Source organism: Setaria italica, chromosome VII (genome assembly GCF_000263155.2).
Source record: "Setaria italica strain Yugu1 chromosome VII, Setaria_italica_v2.0, whole genome shotgun sequence".
Lineage (NCBI taxonomy): Eukaryota > Viridiplantae > Streptophyta > Magnoliopsida > Poales > Poaceae > Setaria > Setaria italica.
Genome location: NC_028456.1, coordinates 22,728,475 through 22,748,688, shown reverse-complemented (window position 1 = coordinate 22,748,688; position 20,214 = coordinate 22,728,475). Strand labels below are relative to the sequence as shown.

Here is a 20,214-nt window from a genome sequence, read left to right as displayed (position 1 = left end):
GTGGGTTCGCCTCGACAGCATCGTCCTGTCGTGGATCCTGGGGACCATCTCCCTCGACCTCCACGATCTCGTCCGCGGCACCCCCGACACCACCGCCCGCCGGGCCTGGCTGGCGCTCGAGGGTCAGTTCCTGGGCAACGCCGAAGCCCGGGCCCTTCGTCTCGATGCGAGCTTCCGCACCTTCGTCCAGGGCGACCTCTCCGTTGGTGAGTTCTGCCGGAAGATGAAGACCATGGCGGACTCCCTCGGGGACCTTGGCTGGGCCGTGGAGGACCGGATCTTGGTTCTCAACGTTCTTCGCGGCCTCAGCGACCGCTACGCCCACCTCCGCACCTGGATCACCCGGCAGCGACCTTTCCCCACCTTCCTCCAGGTCCGGGATGATCTTGTCATGGAGGAGCTTACTCAGGGCATCCAGCCCGGGTCCCTTCCTGCGCCGGGGTCCGCGTCTTCCTCGACCGCGCTTGCTGTGACTCCACCGCCACGACCCTCCGCTTCGCCACCGTCGTCCCTTCTTGGTCCCCCCCCTCCTGGGCCGAGCGGGGGTGGGGGGGGCCGTGGCGGCCGCCGTCGCCGTGGTGGGGGACGTGGTGGGGGGCGCGGTGGGGGCACACCGGCGGGCACACCGACGCCTCCACGGGGTTCTCCCTGGCCGTCCTTTACCCACCCATGGTCAGGGCGCATCTCTATGTGGCCTTTCCAGGCCACCGGCGAGCCTCGTCCACCGGCCGCCATGCTCGCTGGCGCTGTCCCAGCTGCTCAGTTCGCGTCGCCGTGGGCTCCTCCTCAGTTTGCGTCGCCGTGGGCTCCTCCTCCCGGGGCCTCGCCTGGGCCTGTCGGATGGGACCCGACTGCCTTGGCACGCTCCTTCGGCACCATGGCCCTGACTCCTCCAGTCGGTCAGGACTGGATCGCAGACTCGGGTGCCACTTTCCATACTACACCCGACCCTGGTATACTCACTTCCGTTCACCCTCCTTCTTCCTCCCACCCCTCGTCCATCATGGTCGCAAATGGTTCTTGTCTTCCTGTCACCTCCGTGGGTACTGCTCACACAGCTTAGTCATAATTCCGATATACCACGTACTCGGGCTCCTGATGAGCACCTGTGTCAGGCGTGCCAACTGGGCCGTCATGTTCGACTTCCTTTTCCTACCTCTTCTTCACATGCGACCCATGTATTCGACCTTGTACATTGCGATCTATGGACATCTCCTGTTCTAAGCATTTCTGGCTACAAGTACTATCTTATTGTGGTTGATGATTTCTCTCATTATTCTTGGACTTTTCCCTTGCGTGCCAAGTCTGATACTTTTCCCACACTTCTCCACTTCTTCGCTTGGGTGTCCACTCAGTTCGGTCTCACCATCAAGGCCGTCCAGTGTGACAACGGCCGCGAGTTTGATAACACCACCTCACGTGCCTTCTTCCTCTCTCACGGCGTGCACTTACGCATGTCGTGTCCCTATACCTCCTCCCAGAACGGTAAGGCTGAACGCATGATTCGTACCACGAACGACACCATGCGCTCTCTTCTGTTCCAGTCTTCTCTCCCTGCCCCTTTTTGGGCTGAGAGTCTTCACACCTCCACCTATCTCCTTAACCGCCTACCTTCTGTTGCCTGCCCCGCTCCCACTCCACACCACGCTCTCTTCGGTACCTCCCCCCGTTACGATCACCTTCGGGTCTTCGGGTGTGCGTGTTATCCTAACACCGCAGCCACCGCTCCTCATAAGCTGGCTCCCCGTTCGACTCAGTGTGTCTTCCTCGGGTACTCCCCGGATCACAAGGGGTACCGTTGCTTTGACCTCTCTTCTCGGCGGGTCCTCATCTCTCGCCACGTGGTGTTTGACGAGTCCGTCTTCCCTTACTCCACCACCACCCCACCTTCTTCCACCTCCGACCCTGATCTCTCCTCCCTGTTTCCCCACTGACCCGGTGGACCAGCCACCGCTACCATTCTGTCCTGCAGGTACTGCTCCACCGTGGTTCTCCTCGGGCTCGACGTCCACCGGTACTGTCCCTGACCCTGCGCCCAGCACGGGTTCGACGGTGCCGGCCTCTGGTGCTGCTTCTTCCCCTTCGCCCTGCGCGGGACCGGTGGCACCGCCCGCAGCACCTGCTGTCCGGTTTGCGCAGCCCGTCCGCGTCTACCAGCGCCGGGCGCGGCCGGCTCCACTGGACCTGCAGCCGGCCCCGCCACCGCCGTCGCCACCTCAGTCATCGCCGGTGGACTCTTCTCCGCCGGCGACGCCTACACCACCTCCACCGGCCCCGACTGCCCGTGTCGCGCCGACGGTGTACCATCCGCCTCTCCTACACCGACACCCGAGTCACGTTCACCCTATGGTGACGCGACTTGCGGCTGGTACCCTGCAGCCCCGGGCTCTTTCAGCGATGCCCGGCGCGCCGCAGGTTTCTCCTGTACCCTCCTCCGTCCGCGGCGCCCTGTCGGATCCTCACTGGCGCCGCGCGATGGAAGAGGAGTACGCGGCGCTCCTCGCCAACCAGACTTGGGATCTGGTGCCCCGTCCGCCTGGCTCCAACGTCGTCACCGGCAAGTGGATCTGGACTCACAAGCGGCGGGCTGATGGTACTCTTGAGCGGTACAAGGCTCGCTGGGTTCTCCGGGGTTTCACTCAGCGCCCTGGTGTCGACTACGACGAGACGTTCAGTCCGGTGGTCAAGCCAGCTACTGTCCGGACTGTTCTCTCACTGGCTCTCTCCCGCTCCTGGCCCGTGCATCAGCTCGACGTCAAGAACGCCTTCCTGCACGGCACTCTGACTGAGACTGTTTACTGCAGCCAGCCAGCGGGGTTTGTTGACTCTTCTCGGCCTGATATGGTTTGCCGGCTCAACAAGTCACTTTATGGCCTCAAGCAGGCCCCTCGAGCTTGGTATTCGAGGTTTGCTGCCTACCTCCTGACGCTGGGCTTTGTGGAGGCCAAGTCCGATACTTCGCTGTTCATTTATCACCATGGAGCTGAGACTGCTTATCTACTGCTCTATGTTGATGACATTGTCCTCACTGCCTCCAGTCCGTCCCTCCTACGGCGGATCATCACCTCGCTTCAGCAGGAGTTCGCTATGAAGGATCTGGGTGTGCTCCATCATTTTCTTGGGGTCACTATTGAGCCTCGTCAGGCCGGCCTCTTTCTTCACCAGCGGCAGTATACTCTTGATATCCTGGAGCGAGCTGGGATGACTGACTGCAAGCCCTGCTCCACTCCAGTTGATACTCAGGCCAAGTTGTCAGAGGCCGCCGGCACTCCTGTGACAGATGCTACTGCATACCGGAGTCTGGCTGGGGCCCTTCAGTACCTCACCTTCACCAGGCCAGATATCACTTATGCAGTTCAGCAGATTTGCCTTCACATGCATGATCCCCGAGAGCCCCATCTCACTGCTCTGAAGCGCTTACTCCGTTACCTCCGGGGCACTGTGGACTACGGCCTCCTTCTTCACCGGTCTCCCTCCACTGAGCTTGTTGTCTACACCGACGCTGACTGGGCCGGGTGTCCGGACACTAGGCGCTCTACCTCCGGCTACGCCGTCTTTTTGGGCGGCAACCTGGTGTCCTGGTCGTCCAAGCGTCAGCCGGTGGTCTCCCGCTCCAGTGCCGAGGCGGAGTACCGCGCTGTCGCTAACGGCGTGGCTGAGGCATCCTGGCTTCGGCAGCTCCTTGTCGAGCTCCACACTCCTTCTTCCCGGAGCACTCTTGTCTACTGCGACAACGTCAGTGCGGTGTACCTCTCCACCAACCCTGTTCAGCACCAGCGGACCAAGCATGTGGAGATTGACCTTCACTTCGTCCGGGATCGGGTCGCCATCGGCGATGTTCGGGTCCTCCACGTCCCGACCACCTCTCAGTTTGCTGACATCTTCACCAAGGGCCTCTCGTCACCCGCCTTCACCGAGTTTCGCTCCAGCCTCAACATCACCTGTGGCTAGTTGCGTCTTGGGGGGGCTTGTGTGTGTGCCTTTCTTTTCATGTCCAGTCTGCAACTCCGCTGCGTCGGTAGTTCAGACTGCGGGGGAGTGTTGGTGTACTATGTGTATTAGGGCCCAATAGGCCCATGTAAGACATCTACATAGCTACCCTCTAGGGTTAGCCCATAATCTATCTATTACCTTATAGTACTCGTCTTAATGCAACACTATTGAGGTTGGGTGTACATGCCACATGCGACAGCAGGGCGAGAACAGTACATACACAGCCGAGCGTCCCCGGCCAAAAAACCCTCTTCGGCCCATCATTTTGGTTGCAACAAAAAAGTTTGAGAGGGGCAGTTTCGGCCCGCGCCGGAGATGAAGCAGCCGAGCGTCCCCGGCTTCGGTCATCCGGTGAGGGAAAAAAATGAGGACGAATCCGGCCGACGACACCGCGACAACACCACCTCCCGTGGTGGACGGGCGCGGTCCCGCGGGGCTCCCCGGTGGCAGACTAGCCGCTCCGGATATGAAGCAGCCGAGCGTCCCCGGCTTGGGGGCGTGCTGCACCGTTACGGCGGGAGGCTATGGCGGCGGTGGCCGAGGGGGACCTAGGAATGGGGCTTCGCGGCCGCTGTTGCCGAGGTTGAAGCGGGAGCGTTGCCGGGGCATGTCTGCTGCCTGCTGGTAGGTTGATTGCGCCCACATTGCGAAGGATGCCAGGACGGATTGTGCGGCCTGGATGGCTGGATGGTGAGTTCGCAGACATTTTGTGTTCTTGTTCTGATTTTTTGTTTTTCATGACCGTGCCTGAGCACGTTTTCCATTAGGAAGAGGAGTTGTTGTTCTGACAGTAGTACTCCAGTATTGTATACTTCTACAGTTGTACTACTAATCTTCTGAAGCCAACCATCGAAAGCACTACATGGGTTCTACACGCAATGTGTTTTCAGTGAAAAAGAGTAGGAACTAAGATCTGTGACACAACTAACTGGAAGTAGCATTATGTTCAATGATGAAAAAGAGTAGGAAATATGTTTGAAAAATATCCTTTAAAAAAGAACTAGGAAATAGGATTTAGTACACGACTAGCTGGAAGTAGCAGAATACTGCATCCCAACTCTGCATTCTATTGAGTGTTGATTTACAGGCAAAGCACCATAACCTTTTTTTTTTAATGGAATTTGAACCTTGGCATACCAGCTGTTTTGTTTTCTCCCACTCACTTTGTGCTGTTATTTGATGGCCGCATTTTTTTCCTTGCCTGAAGAAGTAATCACTTTGGGGAGACTTCTCCGGTTGTTAGCCTGTCTTTGCACTGGGACAGTAACGCATAGCTTCCTAATTAGTAAGTGCATACAACCAAAATCTAGAATATGCTATTTTTTCTGAATCTCTGAGTGTAGGTACATTTAACTCTTTATATTTCTTGTTAGAAAGTTCTGTTAAATTCAGCAGTAGGACATGCCATTTTGGTTCAAGGATATACCCACTTAAGAATACAGTTCATGTCATCATGTGCATACAACTATTTTATGAGACACCGCTAGCCTACTTCTATACAATTGTGTGCACTATATGATTATCAAATATCAACTGGAAATGCTTCACGCTCAACCATATTAATTTTTTGGTACAAGCTACCTTTTTTATCCAAGGACACACAAAGTTTGCATGTAGGATGGAGAATATAGAACAGATTTCACAACCTGTTGATGACCAACAAAAGGGAACGCTCCCTTCTCTAATGTCAGCCAGAACAACGACTAGTATCATCCTTCCACAACACAGGAAGATTAAAAGATAGACCCCTTAACGAAAAATAGGTATCACTTGCTATTACCAATTCCATATTACAGAAGTGAACTTATGAAGGGTGGGGTGTTAATAGGAGGCTGGGGAACCTCTATTGCTCCATCAAGCATCTTGGTCACTTTAAGCATAGTTGGGCGCATTGTCGGTTCATCCTGTACGCACCAAAGTGCAACTCTTGTGAATCTTTCCACCATCTTCATATTAATAATTGCTTCCTCATCACCTTCAACTAATAGGTCAAGGCGGCCACCGCGGTAGCAGTCATATGCCCAGTATGTCAATATAACTTGCTCCTCATTGGTGGCTTTAAGGTCTACGTTCCGCCTGCAGCATACAATTTCTAGAAGGACAATCCCAAAGCTGTATACATCTACTTTACTAGAGATACCCACGTTCTTGAACCACTCTGGAGCAAAGTACCCTCGGGTACCTCTGATTCCAGTGCTAGTTTGTGTCTGGTCTGCTTTCAGGAGCTTCGCAAGGCCAAAGTCTGATATCTTTGCTATAAAGTTGTCATCAAGGAGGATGTTCTCAGGCTTTATGTCACAGTGTATGATCTGCTTGCCACACTCCTCATGCAAGTAGAGCAGTCCTCTTGCCACCCCATGGGCAATATCGACTCGGAGGTCCCATGATGGCCTCATATCACTGAAGAGGAACTTAGCAAGAGAGCCATTGACCATGAAAGGATACACCAGGAGCCTTGCAGTTCCTTCATAGCAGAATCCCAGCAGTGGGACTAAGTTCTTGTGTAGTGTGTGCCCAATTGTTTCAACTTCTATCGCGAACTCCTTTTCGGTCTCTCGGGGGATCCTATCAATCATTTTGACCGCGATGCTGGTACCAAACACATCATGCAGGTTCCCCTTATAGACTATACCAGAAGCCCCCCTGCCCACTTCCTCATTGAACCTATTGGTTGCCTCCTCAAGTTCTCTGTATGTAAAATCTCTTGCTATCACCCTGGTCCATGGTCGTAATTGGTTCTTTTTTGTGGCAATCCTAAAGTGTGCTCCGAGAAGATGTGCTGAAATGAATAGAAAGTTCAAAAAGACAGAGATACCTATAATGATGGACCCTCCAATTATCCAATCCTTCCTATTGCCTTTCCAGTTACTTCTGGCCTCATTATTCTTCGGTACCTTGAGAAAAACCATCCTTTGAACTTCACTTCCTTCGTTTCCATTGGACAGAGGTAGTTTCTTCTTCCAGCAATGTCCATCCTGTTCAAAAACTGCAGCTGCACAGAAGCAATCGGTCAAGCATAAGTTTTGGCAAGTAGTCTCGTTCACGGGATAGTACTGCTCATATGCACGAAGAGGCCAATCAATTTTCTTCATTGGAATCATTTGGAACTGCTCTAGTACTTCTGCCTCCTGCAAGTCACAGCTCTGTAGTGCAAAGTCTGGCTTGCACCCTTTGTACTTTCTTTCTGGATCAAAGAACGAATAGTTTGGGGCACAAGCACAATCTGTTTGTGTCTGGTTCCAGTTGAGGATGCAATAGCTGTTGTATCCACACACTCCACTGCCAAAATTTGAATACATAATGGAGCAGATACTTTCTGGCACTGTTTTCACTGCTGCAGGCAACCCACTGCTCACCACTCCCCACTTTGGATACTTATACTGTCGAAGGACACCATCTGGGTCAAGTTTTGCCCAATGGTAGTACTGATCTACTGAGTCCATCTCTGCAGGCATGATAGGGTGTTGCGTGCTGTTCTCCAAGGCATAGTAGATTGTGCCATTGGCATCATAGACCAGCTTCCCACCATTCCCGCTCGTGTTAGTGGACCAATAACCATCATACTTGAATCCAGTAGGAACAGCCACTGTGTAGAAAGTCAGGTTGCCATCTGTTTCAAGACTGAGGATGAACCGACCATTTGAGTAATCGGTGTCCATAAGCTTAGCTTGGAGGATAGTCCCACTATACAGCTCTTGGGATGGCAGGATGGTGTCTGCTGGTGTGGTAAAACTTTGCCACTTGGGGGAGCCATCTTCTCCATAAATTACAAAGTTTCCAGTGTCATTCATGGAGGCATAAGCACCACCAGAAATTGGTGACCTCCAAACCTCAGCTCCAGCGGGATCACGGAGAGAAAGCATACCATTATGGGTGAATTGCAGGCTTGAACCAGATGATACTGGTGTGCTACCATTGGTGTACCAAACAATAGTCTTCTCTTCTATCTGATCAAACCAGATGGCAAGTAGATAAAGCGAGGAGTTGGTCTCCAGGGATCTGAAACCAAAGGCAAAGTAACCAGAGGGTGAGAGCCATGAGCTGTTTGGGCCTTCAGGTTTGAGAGTGGATCCTGTGCTGATAATGTGTTGAGCTAGAGTACATGAGTGGGGAAGTTGCAACAGTAGGACGAGCAGGAGGAGGAGGAAGAGGAATATATGCGCCATTGGTCTTGGGCTCTTGGTTGGTTGCTCTGTCGAACAACAGTTTTATGCGCAGAGGAAGATATAGTTTTCAGATCACGTGATATAGGTGTTACATCCTGGGACCAAGACTTTTCTATGGCGAGGACATGTAATTTCATTCAAGCTGAATGGATGGCATGTTTGACAATGGAGCTGAAGTCACTATATTAACCAGTCATTTCCGTGGAATGGGAGATAAGTTCATTGAATGCTTGACCATGAAAATGAACCACATAGTGAATGTGAGCCACAGAGGCTTTTTGCATGAGATAAAGTCATCTGGTTTCGTTGAATCAAGTTGGTACATCCGACAACTTGGTGGTGCTGACCAAAGGTCACTGTGGAATAGCTGGCATAATTAAATTAGCAATTTTGATAAATGATTAGTTTTGTTCCCATCTGAAGAATGAAGTATAGCAAAAGCTCAGGGATGCTGCTTTCATGTGTCCATTTCTATTTATTGAAACATAATTGGTGCAGTTTTTTCTTTCTTTCCGAGCAGCAAATGAATTATATTGAAAATAATTGAAGTGATTACATTGCTGGAATTACATAAAGGATCTCGGAGATTAACCTTACGTTCTTATCTCCAAGTTAATTTCCTCTACTGCATTTTTCTGCAGAAGCCAGCTGGCTGTGACCTGGTGCTGAAGACTTTGAGAGATTTAAATGCAGCGGGCAAATTGTCAAGCTGAGAAAGATAAGCCAAAACTCATAGCCACCGTGGCTGGAGCTATGACTGGATCTATCTATTGAAGTGATGGTAACCTGTGGCCGCGTTGAAACTGCGTCATGTCGATCTGTGCATCACTGGCAAAACTTGGTGGGGGTAGAGTTTGTAAACTCGGTCTTGTTTTATAGTTTTTTTTTCTTTTGGAATTCTAGATGACAGGCCTTATGCTGGACACTACATTGACTATTGAGGCATTTGATTTGACAGGGTTGTAAGAAGTTCCATGAGCGAGGATGACGTATTGATGTTGCTGCATAGGAGGGAATGAAACTTGGATAGAGGGCGAATTCTGTGATTCCCTTCGTCTCAGCCGATCCAGGGTGTCCATGCCGGCATGGCCTGCTGTTGGCCTGTTTGAAACTGGTTTTGTGCGAGCGGATTACTTGAGCTGGTAACAAACAAGTGCTGAGAGTGACGGTGCCACCAAGTCCAGGCATAGGCGCGGCATAGGCGTTCCTGTCAGCAATCCGAAGCCCAGGCATAGGCGCGGCCCAGCGTCCAGGCCCAGACAGTGTCGACTCTGCTGAAAAGAAAATGGCCGTGTCCCAATCTCTGTTTTTCTTCTCTGTTCTTTCCTTTTTGTCAGTTTGTATTGCAACTTTCAGGCCCCTCAATGAAAAGACACTTGCCCTCCTGCCATTTTTTCCCTAAAGAAAATACAGAAACTGAGGCACCAACATAGTCTTATGACAGTGATGCGCCTAGCTGCAGGCACAAAGAAATTTTCTGTTGTTTTTGCATGTCCCTGTCACGGTGGCCAGCAGCACCGTACCCATTGAACAAAAATAACGCAATGTGTTTGGGCGGCCATGCATGAGCCTACAATCCTATACATATGGGGGTGCCAGGGAGCCTAGCTGTTAACAAGCTCGATCCACTCTCCGTCGTCACACACACAACAATGGCTGTGAGTCGTCTTCTACTTCCATTTCTCCTCCTAGCCGTCGCTTCTGGCGCCTACGACGGCGATGGCCAGCCGCCGATTAGCCGGAGAAGCTTCCCTGAGGGGTTCATATTCGGGACATCTTCTGCTTCCTACCAGGTGAAAGTTCTTCGCCATTCGTACTTAGCGATGCCCAATGCTCTTGTTTTTGATTTAGGTATAGTGCAGTGAGATCGTTTATGTTCCCTTTTGTCATCTCCTGTACAAAGTTTTATATGATTGTTTATACAGGGTGTTTGACACAATGACACGCAGTTAAGGTGTAGCATATTCTGCCAAATAAATGGATGTGAACTGCAACATAATGTTCGCCACAAACATATACAGTAGTTGGCAACAAATTAAATATAGTAACTAATCACTAGTAAAAATCAGCATAAAAGGTTCCACCACCTGTTCCAAGCAGTCATTGGCCTAACGATTTTTCATGGCGCTGTGTTTTGTTTTGGAATCGATCATATGAGCCATCTTGATGTTTACACATGCAGTATGAGGGTGGCGTGATGGAGGGGGGCAGGGGACCAAGCATCTGGGACACCTTCACTCATCAGCACCCAGGCATGTTTAAACCTATCTTTTGATCTCCAGTAAACTTGTATTTTTCAATTAGGGGCATTTGTGTTCTTGCCCCTGTTTTGAAGCGTAATCGTGATTTTGCTCTCATTTTTTCAACTTGGTGATTTTGCCCTCGACTATTCACAAGTCAATGCGATTTTGCCCCTAGTCAATGGTCAAAACAGGGGCAAATACGTAAAGACCATAGTCAATGGTCAAAACAGGGGCAAATACGCAAAGACCAATGGCAAAATCACAATGACTTATGAATAGTTGAGGGCAAAATCACAAAAGTTAGAAAAATAAGGGTAAAAGCATAATTGCACTTCAAAGTAGGGGCAAGATCACCAAAAATCCTTTCAATTAAAACGACAAGAAAAAATAGTTAGGGAATCATCTTTAAAACTTCTAACAATTTTCTGATATGGCAGATAAAATCATTGACAGAAGCAACGGGGATGTGGCTGTGGATTCTTACCATCTCTACAAAGTACGTATAACTGTAGTAATATATTTAATCAGGTTTCCTTCTTTTTGATTAAATAATTCCTTCAACAATTTCAAGGAATCATATGCTCCAAGCTGTGCAGGCTCTTTAGTTCTGTCAGATTAAGATAATAAGCCCACGATATGATTTTTGAAGTTCCTCCAAACTACCAACAAAAAAAACATGTTAGTACACCATTGATCCATGGGAGGACTTGCCTCAAAAATGCAGGAAGATGTGCGCCTCATGAAGGATATGGGAATGGATGCATACAGGTTCTCCATCTCATGGACAAGAATACTTCCAAGTAAGTAACACTGCTGGAGAACCGATCTTTCGTATCGGTCAGTAACCCTCTTTAGTACAAGGCGGTACCGCTTGTTTAGTACTGCGAGATACGTCGCGCTGTTGCGGACGGCAGTTTAGTACCAATTGGTAGTTTTACTACCCGATACTAAATGGTTATTCTTTTTTTTTCCTTTCATTTTAATTTGTGAGTTGGTTAGTATTCGTATTAGTGTACCAAATGGTCAACTGGAATGTTGTTATCATCATCATCTTCTTCACCGTTTTTCATTACAACTCCTCTTTCGCCATGCTTGGTCCAAAGAATATAGTTATCCATGAAACCCCAACGAAATATGTGGCCGTGTAGAGTTTTTCTATTAGAGTAATCCTTATTATTTTTGCACATTCTGCATGGACAACACATGAAACCCTTCGGCGACTTGTTGGCCTCTGTCGCTTCGAGAAAAGTCTTTAGGCCATTAATGAACGGCATGGAGCACCGGTCACCGGACATCCATTGCCGGTCTATCTGCAAAAAGTTTTTTAATTTACTTCTCCATTTGTAAAGCAACAAATATAAAAAACACTTTCTGAAAAACATTGCTGACCTTTTATATATGGACCACTTTCATCGAGCAAATTAAATCCCTACAAATTTTGTGGGGAATTTCGGCAGCAACTCCCTTTATCTCGAATCGTCGTTAGCTTGAGCTCAACTATGTTATTCATGTAAAGCAACAAAATTAGTTGATTATTTTGTTTCAACATTGTACTTATGTTATTTATGTAAAGCAACAAAAGTAATTAACACAACACATATTTGTCAATAGCCAATACGAATTTCTCAATATCGAACAGACTTTCATAAGTAAAAATTCTACATTCTACATGCATGTATAAATTGAAAAACTCTCCATTCATCCTCACTCTAAAAAAGCACAAATTTCTCTAGCTACAAAGTATAAAACATAGAATACTAATTATAAGAGGAGGGAGGATGAAGTTACTAACCTTTAGAACAGTTGGAAGAGCGAATCCCCCCAAATCATGGTAAAAATGGGTAGCACCTCCCCTAGGTCGCCATGGGAGTGAAGAAGCTCGAGCTCTCAGTCAAATGATTGAGCTCAGGCTCGGGGAGGAGGAATGAACTTATTTTATAGTTTGCACGTTAGTATCGGTTGGTGGCTCTAGCTGGTACTAAATTGTGATATTTAGTACCGGCTGAAGCTAGCAGTTGGTACACACGTGCGCGAAGACCATTTAGTACCGGTTGAAGCTACCAGCCGGGTACTAAATGGTTTCCAGGGGAATCTAGCTGTTGGCCATCCAATCCCCATGCCACCATTTAGTACCGGCTGAGGCTCCAAACTGGTATTACATGGGCTCCGATGGTATTGTGCGTGACGATACCGGACGAAAAGACGTCTGGTACTAACGTGTTGGATGAATGCTCAGTTTTTCAGTAGTGTAATCTTTTGCTCAGACATTTTAGGTTGCACTGCCTTGGACAGATTCCAAAGTCTAAGTAGATGGATAACACAAAACTTAGCTATCTGAATCTAATGACAGATGGAAGTATGAGCGGTGGAGTCGACAGAGAAGGCGTTAGATACTACAACAATTTGATCGATGAACTCTTGTTGAAAGGTATCCCTGCATGTCTTGGTGCTTTGGATAGCCTCTTGCGATCCAATAGTATATAATGTTATGCATTTTATTGGCAGGGGTGCAACCATTTGTGACTCTTTTTCACTGGGACTCACCTCAGGTATTAGAAGACAAATATGGAGGATTTCTTAGTCCTAATATCATGTGAGTCACGACCTTAGGCTTCTCTAGAGTTGTTTTTGCTATAGTCTTTTTGGTGAATATATTGTTTATCTGGAAGTTTGTTAATTACAAAAGTTTTGTCAGATTAATATTCATCCAGCACTCAAGAACTACACAACAAGTCCTCATAAAAACAGACACTTGTGCATTGACATTACCATCGTCGCAATAAAACTTCCTCCCTTTTTATGATTTTATCGTTCATGACTGCAACTGTTGCAGAAACGACTATAAGGACTACGCTGAAGTCTGCTTCAAAGAGTTTGGTGACCGAGTGAAACACTGGATCACGTTCAATGAACCCGGGGGCTTCTGTTCAGGAGGTTATGCATCTGGCGTGCTTGCACCAGGCCGATGCTCGCCATGGGAGCAGGGCAAGTGCAGCGCTGGGGACTCAGGAACGGAGCCTTACACTGTATGTCATCATCAACTACTCGCCCATGCAGAAACAGTGCGCTTATACAAAGAAAAATACCAGGTTAGTGACCAACTCTCCTTGCAATTGCAGTTCTTGAATGAACTGATTGGCACTGTGAAAAATTGAGCTTGATACATAAATCATGTTGAGAGTTCAGTTTTTGTCTAGGTCTACCATGGGGAAATGCAGTAGCTTGTTTAATTACGTAACTGGATCATATATATTCACTCTTTTTTCTATTTTTAATCTGAAGCAGAAAGAGCTACTGCTGACCATATGTTCTGCGCTAATCTTCTAGTCTATGGATGTAAAGTCAGGAGCCGTACAGTTTAGTATGAGACATAATTATATAAGCTGGTAGTTAGGGATCATGGTCTTGCATACACTGCAAGATTCAGAGTCGTTACCAAGAGTTTGTATTGTTAAATTATGAATAGCCGACTGTGAGTTAGTATTGCATTCCTCTATCAGTTTTCATTCAGGGATTCTTGTTCGGTAAACATTAATCGCTGATTCTTTTTTAACTCCTGGCAAAGGCTCTTATATAGCACATTACCATTGCCCATTAATTAGTAAAATACCGAAGTCTGCCGTCCCCGTCGACCACTTAAATGGATCTTTCTGCAGAGTCTGTGAATCTTATAGCGAAATCCCAATTCAGAATATCATTTCATATGAATGACACGAATAATATGTTGTATTTGCGAAATAAATTTCACTCTGACCATGATCTGGACTCATTGCTCATATTTGCATGCAGGCGATCCAGAAAGGGAAGATTGGAATATCATTAGTCTCACTTTGGTTTCTCCCTTCGTCCCCATCCAAATGCAATGATAATGCAGTGAGACGTGCCTTAGATTTCACATTTGGATGGTAAATTCTCTATACAATTGTGACCACTCATAACTTTGTTCTTAAAGTTGAGGAAAAGAACACAAACCTTACTAGCCATATACTCCTAGGTTCATGGACCCCCTTGTTAAAGGTGACTACCCGCTCAGCATGAAAGGACTGGTGGGAAATCGCTTGCCACAATTCACAAAACAACAATCTGAGACGATCAAGGGTGCATTTGACTTCATCGGACTCAACTACTATACCACGTACTACGCTAGCTCTGCTAACAACCTTCCTCCAAATGGTCTTAACAAAAGCTATAACACGGATTCTCGTGCTAATCTTTCCGGTGAGTCACCAAGCCACTGATCTTCTATTTTTTTTATCAGTCTAATATCGATGAAGTTCTCTTTCCTGAATCCGCCCAAGAGTGTTGTAGCGAAACTCCATACAACAATGGCTCTTATTTTAACAGTACTACTGTAGCATTTACGACAAGCATGCTGTTATGTCAACTGCAACCTCTACCCCTCAGTTGACTCCCAACTCTGAATAATTCTTATATACTATTTGAGATTTAGTTTCAAACTATAATTATTTGTAATACATTTTTCTGTCATCTTATGATTATATTAGGTGTTCGAAATGGTGTCCCCATAGGTCCTCAGGTATCTTATCATTTCCTAACATAGGAACGATATGTGATGGGTTTTCTGCCCATTTTTATTATGTCTGTGATGACTTATAAATTTGCTTCACCAACATATATGTAGGCTGGTTCGCCTTGGCTCTACATGTACCCTCGAGGCTTTCGTGAGCTTCTACTTTATGTTAAGGAAAACTATGGCAACCCTGCTATCTACATCACTGAAAACGGTAACTTTTAATCAATAAGTACTATCTTTATTGGCAGAGAGGGCGAACACTGTCATGCAGTGCCATTTATTTATTTTGCAATGGATTCAGTATATTGCAGCAGTACTGCCACAACCTTTACTCTTGTTCATTTGTCGCTTTGGACACTGACACAGCCTTCAACAATTGACTTTAACCAAAATAATTCAGGTTTACAAAGTATATAAACTATAGAGAACTGCTCCGGTCCTCCCTTTCTAAATGATTAGCATGCATCCCAAAGCACAATTAGAATTCTTATTATCATTTTCAATTAATGCGAGGATCTAGAATCCAGCCCAACCCATCAGCTAGCCCAGCCCAGCCCAAGTCCACAAAACATGTTTTGTGTTAGCAGCGTTGCCACTCACGTCGTGCTGCGTGGACGTCTAGCTGCACCGCCGCCCCTGTGGTCGAAGACTCCACCACCGTCTCCATCGACCAAGAGCGCTCCTCATCCACAGCTCTCTAAATAGAAACATCATCTCTTGCGGCACGCCCCTTGGCCTAAATGTCTGCACATCAGCCGCTTCCGCTACCATATTCATCCATTCCATGAGCCCAAAAACATCCCTTCCCGTGAGCTCATCTTGCCTTAATAGCTGGCGAGGCTGTGGATTTGATCTGTCGATGGTACGTAGTCGGTAGACGCGCAGGGAGGAAATGAGGAATAGATTTGTCCAACAATCACTCATCCATGGACAAAGAAGATGATGGTGGCTATATAAAGATAATTTTTCCTTGATGATCTGGATGTTGATGACCCAAGTTCTGATTATTTGAGTTTGTCATTCGATCAATCCATGTTCTCCATCTGAGGAGAAAAATGTCAGCAGCTAGTTGAATCGATAATATGTTTCAATCATTTGTCATACTAGCTATAATTTTACGTGATTAGGGTTCACTGGTACTTCTTGCCGCATATACATGCATGTGATTAGATCGTGTGTTTATTTGGATGGGCTGGGCTGGGCTGGATTGGACAAGTGAGGACCGGACCCAGGCAGGTATCAACAAGTAAACATCATAAATAATATTCTTAATTAATTAAGTATGCTTTAGGATTTGTGCTGCTTTTTTTAAAAAAGGAGTACCGGAGCACTTCTCTAAACTATAACCATCTCATACTTTTTCAAAAAAAAATCAATTAACACCAATTTTATGTGAGCAAACCTTCACTTTTGTGTATATGAGTGGTCAAAGTTTTATCTAAACTTTACTGCAATTCAAGCATTGCTTAAATGACACCCATTTGAGAAAGAAGGGAGTATAACTTAGAATTTTCTCCTCTGATGTGTTTTTTTTAAATAAAAGCATTGGGGGAAAAGTTGAATTGAAACCATCTGAAAACATTTTTCTTAAGGCTTTGATGAAGCCAACAACATGAGCTTGCCACTCCATGAAGCCTTGAAGGACGACACTCGGATAGAGTACCACCACAAGCACCTCCTTGCCCTGCATAGTGCCATAAGGTCATCTCTCGAGCTAAATGACACAGCACAGCCCATTGTTAGTAAAATTGAATATTTGTCTTCTTTTAATTCACAGGGATGGAGCAAACGTGAAAGGATACTTCGCATGGTCGCTGCTAGATAACTTCGAGTGGGCGTACGGCTACACAGTCCGGTTCGGGCTAAACTTCGTGGACTACAACGACGGGTTGAAGCGGTACCCCAAGAACTCAGCCCATTGGTTCAAGGAGTTCCTGCACAAATGAACATGGAATGGAAGCTGCGTTTGGAACGGTGCAAGATTACATTGGTGTACGTGGATTGATTTTGCGTAAGGCATGGCATGAAAGACATTGTGTTAAAACAAATGCATTCGCGTTTTGCTGCAACAAAGCATGGCTGCGTTGGTCTGGTAATCAAGACAATGTGGACCTTCAGAGTTCAGTCGTAGGTATTGTGTTGTGTTTCGTAAAGAGAGGAAGAAACAATTCGTTCATATCCGTACAAATGAGACAAGGCTGAGGATAAGTCGCTGCACGAGTGCCCGTAAAGGAACTATATCCACGTTCCTCTTCCTTGCAGCTGCATCAAACGACTCTGGAAGCCCTTGACCAAAACTTTGGTCGCCTAGCTAGCTTCAAGATAAACACGTCAACTTCCTCCAAAGTTGACCTCATCGCCTACATATTCCCGGATGCATCGCCGTGCACTTCATCACCTCACACCTCACAGTCACACAAGCTAGTAGTAGTAGTACAAGTGCCAGGCATTCCTTCACCATGGCCAGCCACGCAGTCCTCCTACTGCTATCTTTCCAACTGATGATCACCAGGTCGCTCTCCCAGCCCCAGCCCCAGCCCAACCGAGACCTCCCGGCGCTGATCAAGATCAGGGAGCAGTTCGGCAACCCGGCCGTGCTGTCGGGCTGGCGGCCCGGCGGCACGGCCTGCGCCTGGCCCGTGTCCTGCAACGAGCAGGGCCGCGTGACCAAGATCTTCCTCACCAACTACAACATCACGTCCACGCTCCCGCCGGCCTTCGGCGAGCTCGACCAGCTGGAGACCCTCAGCATCATCAACATGCCGGGCCTGCACGGGCCCATCCCGGACACCTTCGGCAACCTCGCGCACCTCTCCATCTTCAACCTCATGGTCACCTCTGTCTCGGGCCCCATCCCGTCCTCCCTCTCCCGCACCAACCTCACCTCCGTCAGCTTCCTCCGGAGCAAGCTCAACGGCACCATCCCGAGGTCGCTGCGGCGGCTGCCGTACCTGACCTTCTTCGACGCCGCGCACAACGACCTCGAGGGGCCCATCCCGCCGCTGCTGGTGCGCGACAGCACGCCGGACCGGCCGCTGGGCCTGATGCTGGACGGGAACCGGCTGTCCGGGACCATCCCCTGGACGTACGCGCTGGAGAGGAACTGGATGCAGTTCAGGGTGGCCAACAACAAGCTCACCGGGGACGCGTCGTTCCTCTTCGGCCGGCGGAAGACGATGGCCGGGACCATGGACCTGTCCGGGAACAGGTTCAGGTTCAACCTGTCGGGGGTGGAGTTGCCCCAGCACCTGATGTTCCTCAACCTCAGCCACAACCGGATCTACGGCGGCGTGCCGGCGTCGCTGCGGGAGTCGAAGGTGGCCGTGCTGGACCTCAGCTACAACCAGCTGTGCGGGGAGATACCCACCGGCGGGCATATGGTGCAGTTCAAGGCGGCGGCGTACGAGCACAACAAGTGCCTGTGTGGGACGCCGCTGCCGCCCTGCGCCAACGGCAGCTGAGGTGACCCGAAGCTGTCGTTCTTGTCGTGTTATGTTCAGCTATTTCAAACTTGCTTCTCCGTTCATAAAGATAGGATATTTAGGACATACAAAGTAGTTCATTGCATGATACTCCCTCCGTCCCTCCGTTCCGTTCCAAATTGTAGGTCGTTTTAACTTTTCTAAGTTCATAGATATTATTATGCATCTGGAGTCCTAAACATTATATCTAGATGTATAATAATATCTATGAAATAAAAAAACTAAAACGATATACAATTTGGAACGGAGGAAATACTGTATAATTTATACGAACAAGTGGGCTTGTTCTAATATCATATATTTAAAAAATAAAGGAGGTAGACAAATAGAGTACAATACATATTAGTAAGGTATATATTTTGTGAAATTCTCTTCAACTTGAAATCCCTCAATGGCAAGCTTTCTCATCATATTATAATGCTTGAAAGTTGAAACCATTGCATGTCTCAACTGCCTTATCATAGATCCTGGCCGGATTTGAATGTAATCATACCCATCATCTGAGTAATATATATGGTATGACTGAATGACACCTGCAGGAGTCAAGAGTTCACCGTAGTTCTTGTGATGTCTTAGTTGATAGATCGTGCAAATTACTGATATCGAACATCACTTGTTATAAAATAGAATCTTTTGAGGGTTTGTTTGGAGAGTAATATCAATGTCAGTTTTCTTTTTACGGTTGAACTTGGGGTGAGCACACATTCCTTCAGCTACGGGCTTTTGGGCTTAGTTGAACGGGCTACTGTATGCAAGCCCTGTGCCTACCGTAAAGCCTATCTATCTTCTACGAGATTTTTTCTTACCCGCAACACGTAGTACCGTTGAAATTGCATTTGGATACTAATTGGGCCGGAAGCCCACCGCATGGAGGAGCCCATAGCACATGGTGATGACACATGTCGCGACGTGACTGGAGGGAGTAGGATGGAAATTTAAGCAAACTCTAATCTTTGAACGATCTTTTCTCTCAAATGTGCATCCAATTTAAAATCCATTTGAACCATGGTACTTTTTGAATTAATACTACAAAATGAGATTCAATATGACTATGTTTTGTTGTATTTTTAAAAATCAACATTTTGAATGAACTATCTCAACATTTTTTAAATAAAAAAATTTGGTGAATGTCAAAAAATGTCGCGCCAAAAAATATTGGTGAATGAAAAAAAAGTTGGTAGGTATAAAAAATTGTTGAGTAATAATGTTGGTTAATGTAAAGAGTTTTGTTACAATGATTTTAAAGTACCAGTTGTATTTGCATGGACTTTCTTTTCTTATTTTGCTGAAAAAAGAACTAAATAGATTACACAGGTAGATAGTAATTTCCCTCTGTAAATCTTTAACCGGGGGACTGTAAATCTTTAACCGGGGGACTTTTCCTTCGCTCCCCACGTCATCGCCTCGCTCCCCGACACCGCTGTCGTCGCCTCGCCACCCGACGCCTCCACCGCCATCGTTGCCTCCGCCGCAGTCATCGTCCGACTCGGAGTACCTTGAGTTAAACCTCGAGGACAATCCCGACAGGGAGACGACGGAGGAATCGGAAGAGGAGGTTCATCATTTTGATCCAGTGCATTCAGCCGTCTTGAACTCGTTGGAGACGGCCGAGCAGGAAGCGGAGGACCGGCGCGACCGCACCAAAGCGGTGGAGGACATGAACGACTTCCTCCTCAAACGCGGCCGCGAGTTCTCCCTCCAAGATGAGGCCAAGTAGGAGGATGCCGCACGGAGGAGGGCACTGGAGATGGTACGCCACCGGTGCCGGGATGCTTGAAGGAAACGGGAAGAGAAGG

General features: G+C 47.7%; 2 protein-coding genes and 1 long non-coding RNA gene across 5 annotated transcripts; 2 read left to right on the top strand and 1 right to left on the bottom strand.

The window, feature by feature from the left end:
- Positions 1-4,260: 4,260 nt before the first annotated feature.
- On the top strand, positions 4,261-9,544 carry LOC111257810. 3 transcript variants are annotated; one of them, XR_002678367.1, is made up of 3 exons: positions 4,261-4,683; positions 5,204-5,278; positions 8,801-9,544. It is a non-coding gene; the product is annotated as an uncharacterized LOC111257810 (long non-coding RNA). The 3 variants fall into 3 exon arrangements; XR_002678366.1 differs by having other exon boundaries at positions 5,201-5,278; XR_002678365.1 differs by lacking the exon at positions 5,204-5,278.
- Positions 5,334-8,775, bottom strand: LOC101778595 (G-type lectin S-receptor-like serine/threonine-protein kinase LECRK1). Its single transcript, XM_004975885.3, has one exon. The coding sequence runs from the start codon at positions 8,157-8,159 to the stop codon at positions 5,784-5,786; it is 2,376 nt and encodes a 791-aa protein (XP_004975942.1). The 5' UTR covers positions 8,160-8,775; the 3' UTR covers positions 5,334-5,783.
- A 797-nt stretch (positions 9,545-10,341) lies between the features above and the next one.
- On the top strand, positions 10,342-18,509 carry LOC101778196 (beta-glucosidase 12). The gene is made up of 13 exons (XM_022828526.1): positions 10,342-10,411; positions 10,840-10,898; positions 11,127-11,202; positions 12,753-12,830; positions 12,908-12,995; positions 13,236-13,491; positions 14,192-14,307; positions 14,397-14,620; positions 14,908-14,939; positions 15,045-15,147; positions 16,529-16,637; positions 16,714-16,791; positions 17,449-18,509. Exons 1-13 carry the CDS (start codon positions 10,357-10,359, stop codon positions 18,395-18,397), a joined length of 2,223 nt encoding a protein of 740 aa, XP_022684261.1. The 5' UTR covers positions 10,342-10,356; the 3' UTR covers positions 18,398-18,509.
- Positions 18,510-20,214: the final 1,705 nt, after the last annotated feature.

Coding starts and splice junctions, on each gene's coding strand:
- LOC101778595 (XM_004975885.3), bottom strand. CDS start 8,159: ATGGCGCATATATTCCTCTTCCTCCTCCTCCTGCTCGTCCTACTGTTG.
- LOC101778196 (XM_022828526.1), top strand. CDS start 10,357: ATGGAGGGGGGCAGGGGACCAAGCATCTGGGACACCTTCACTCATCAG. Junction 16,638..16,713: donor GCCCTGCATAGTGCCATAAG/GTCATCTCTCGA, acceptor TTTAATTCACAG/GGATGGAGCAAACGTGAAAG. Junction 16,792..17,448: donor GCGTACGGCTACACAGTCCG/GTTCGGGCTAAA, acceptor GATGATCACCAG/GTCGCTCTCCCAGCCCCAGC.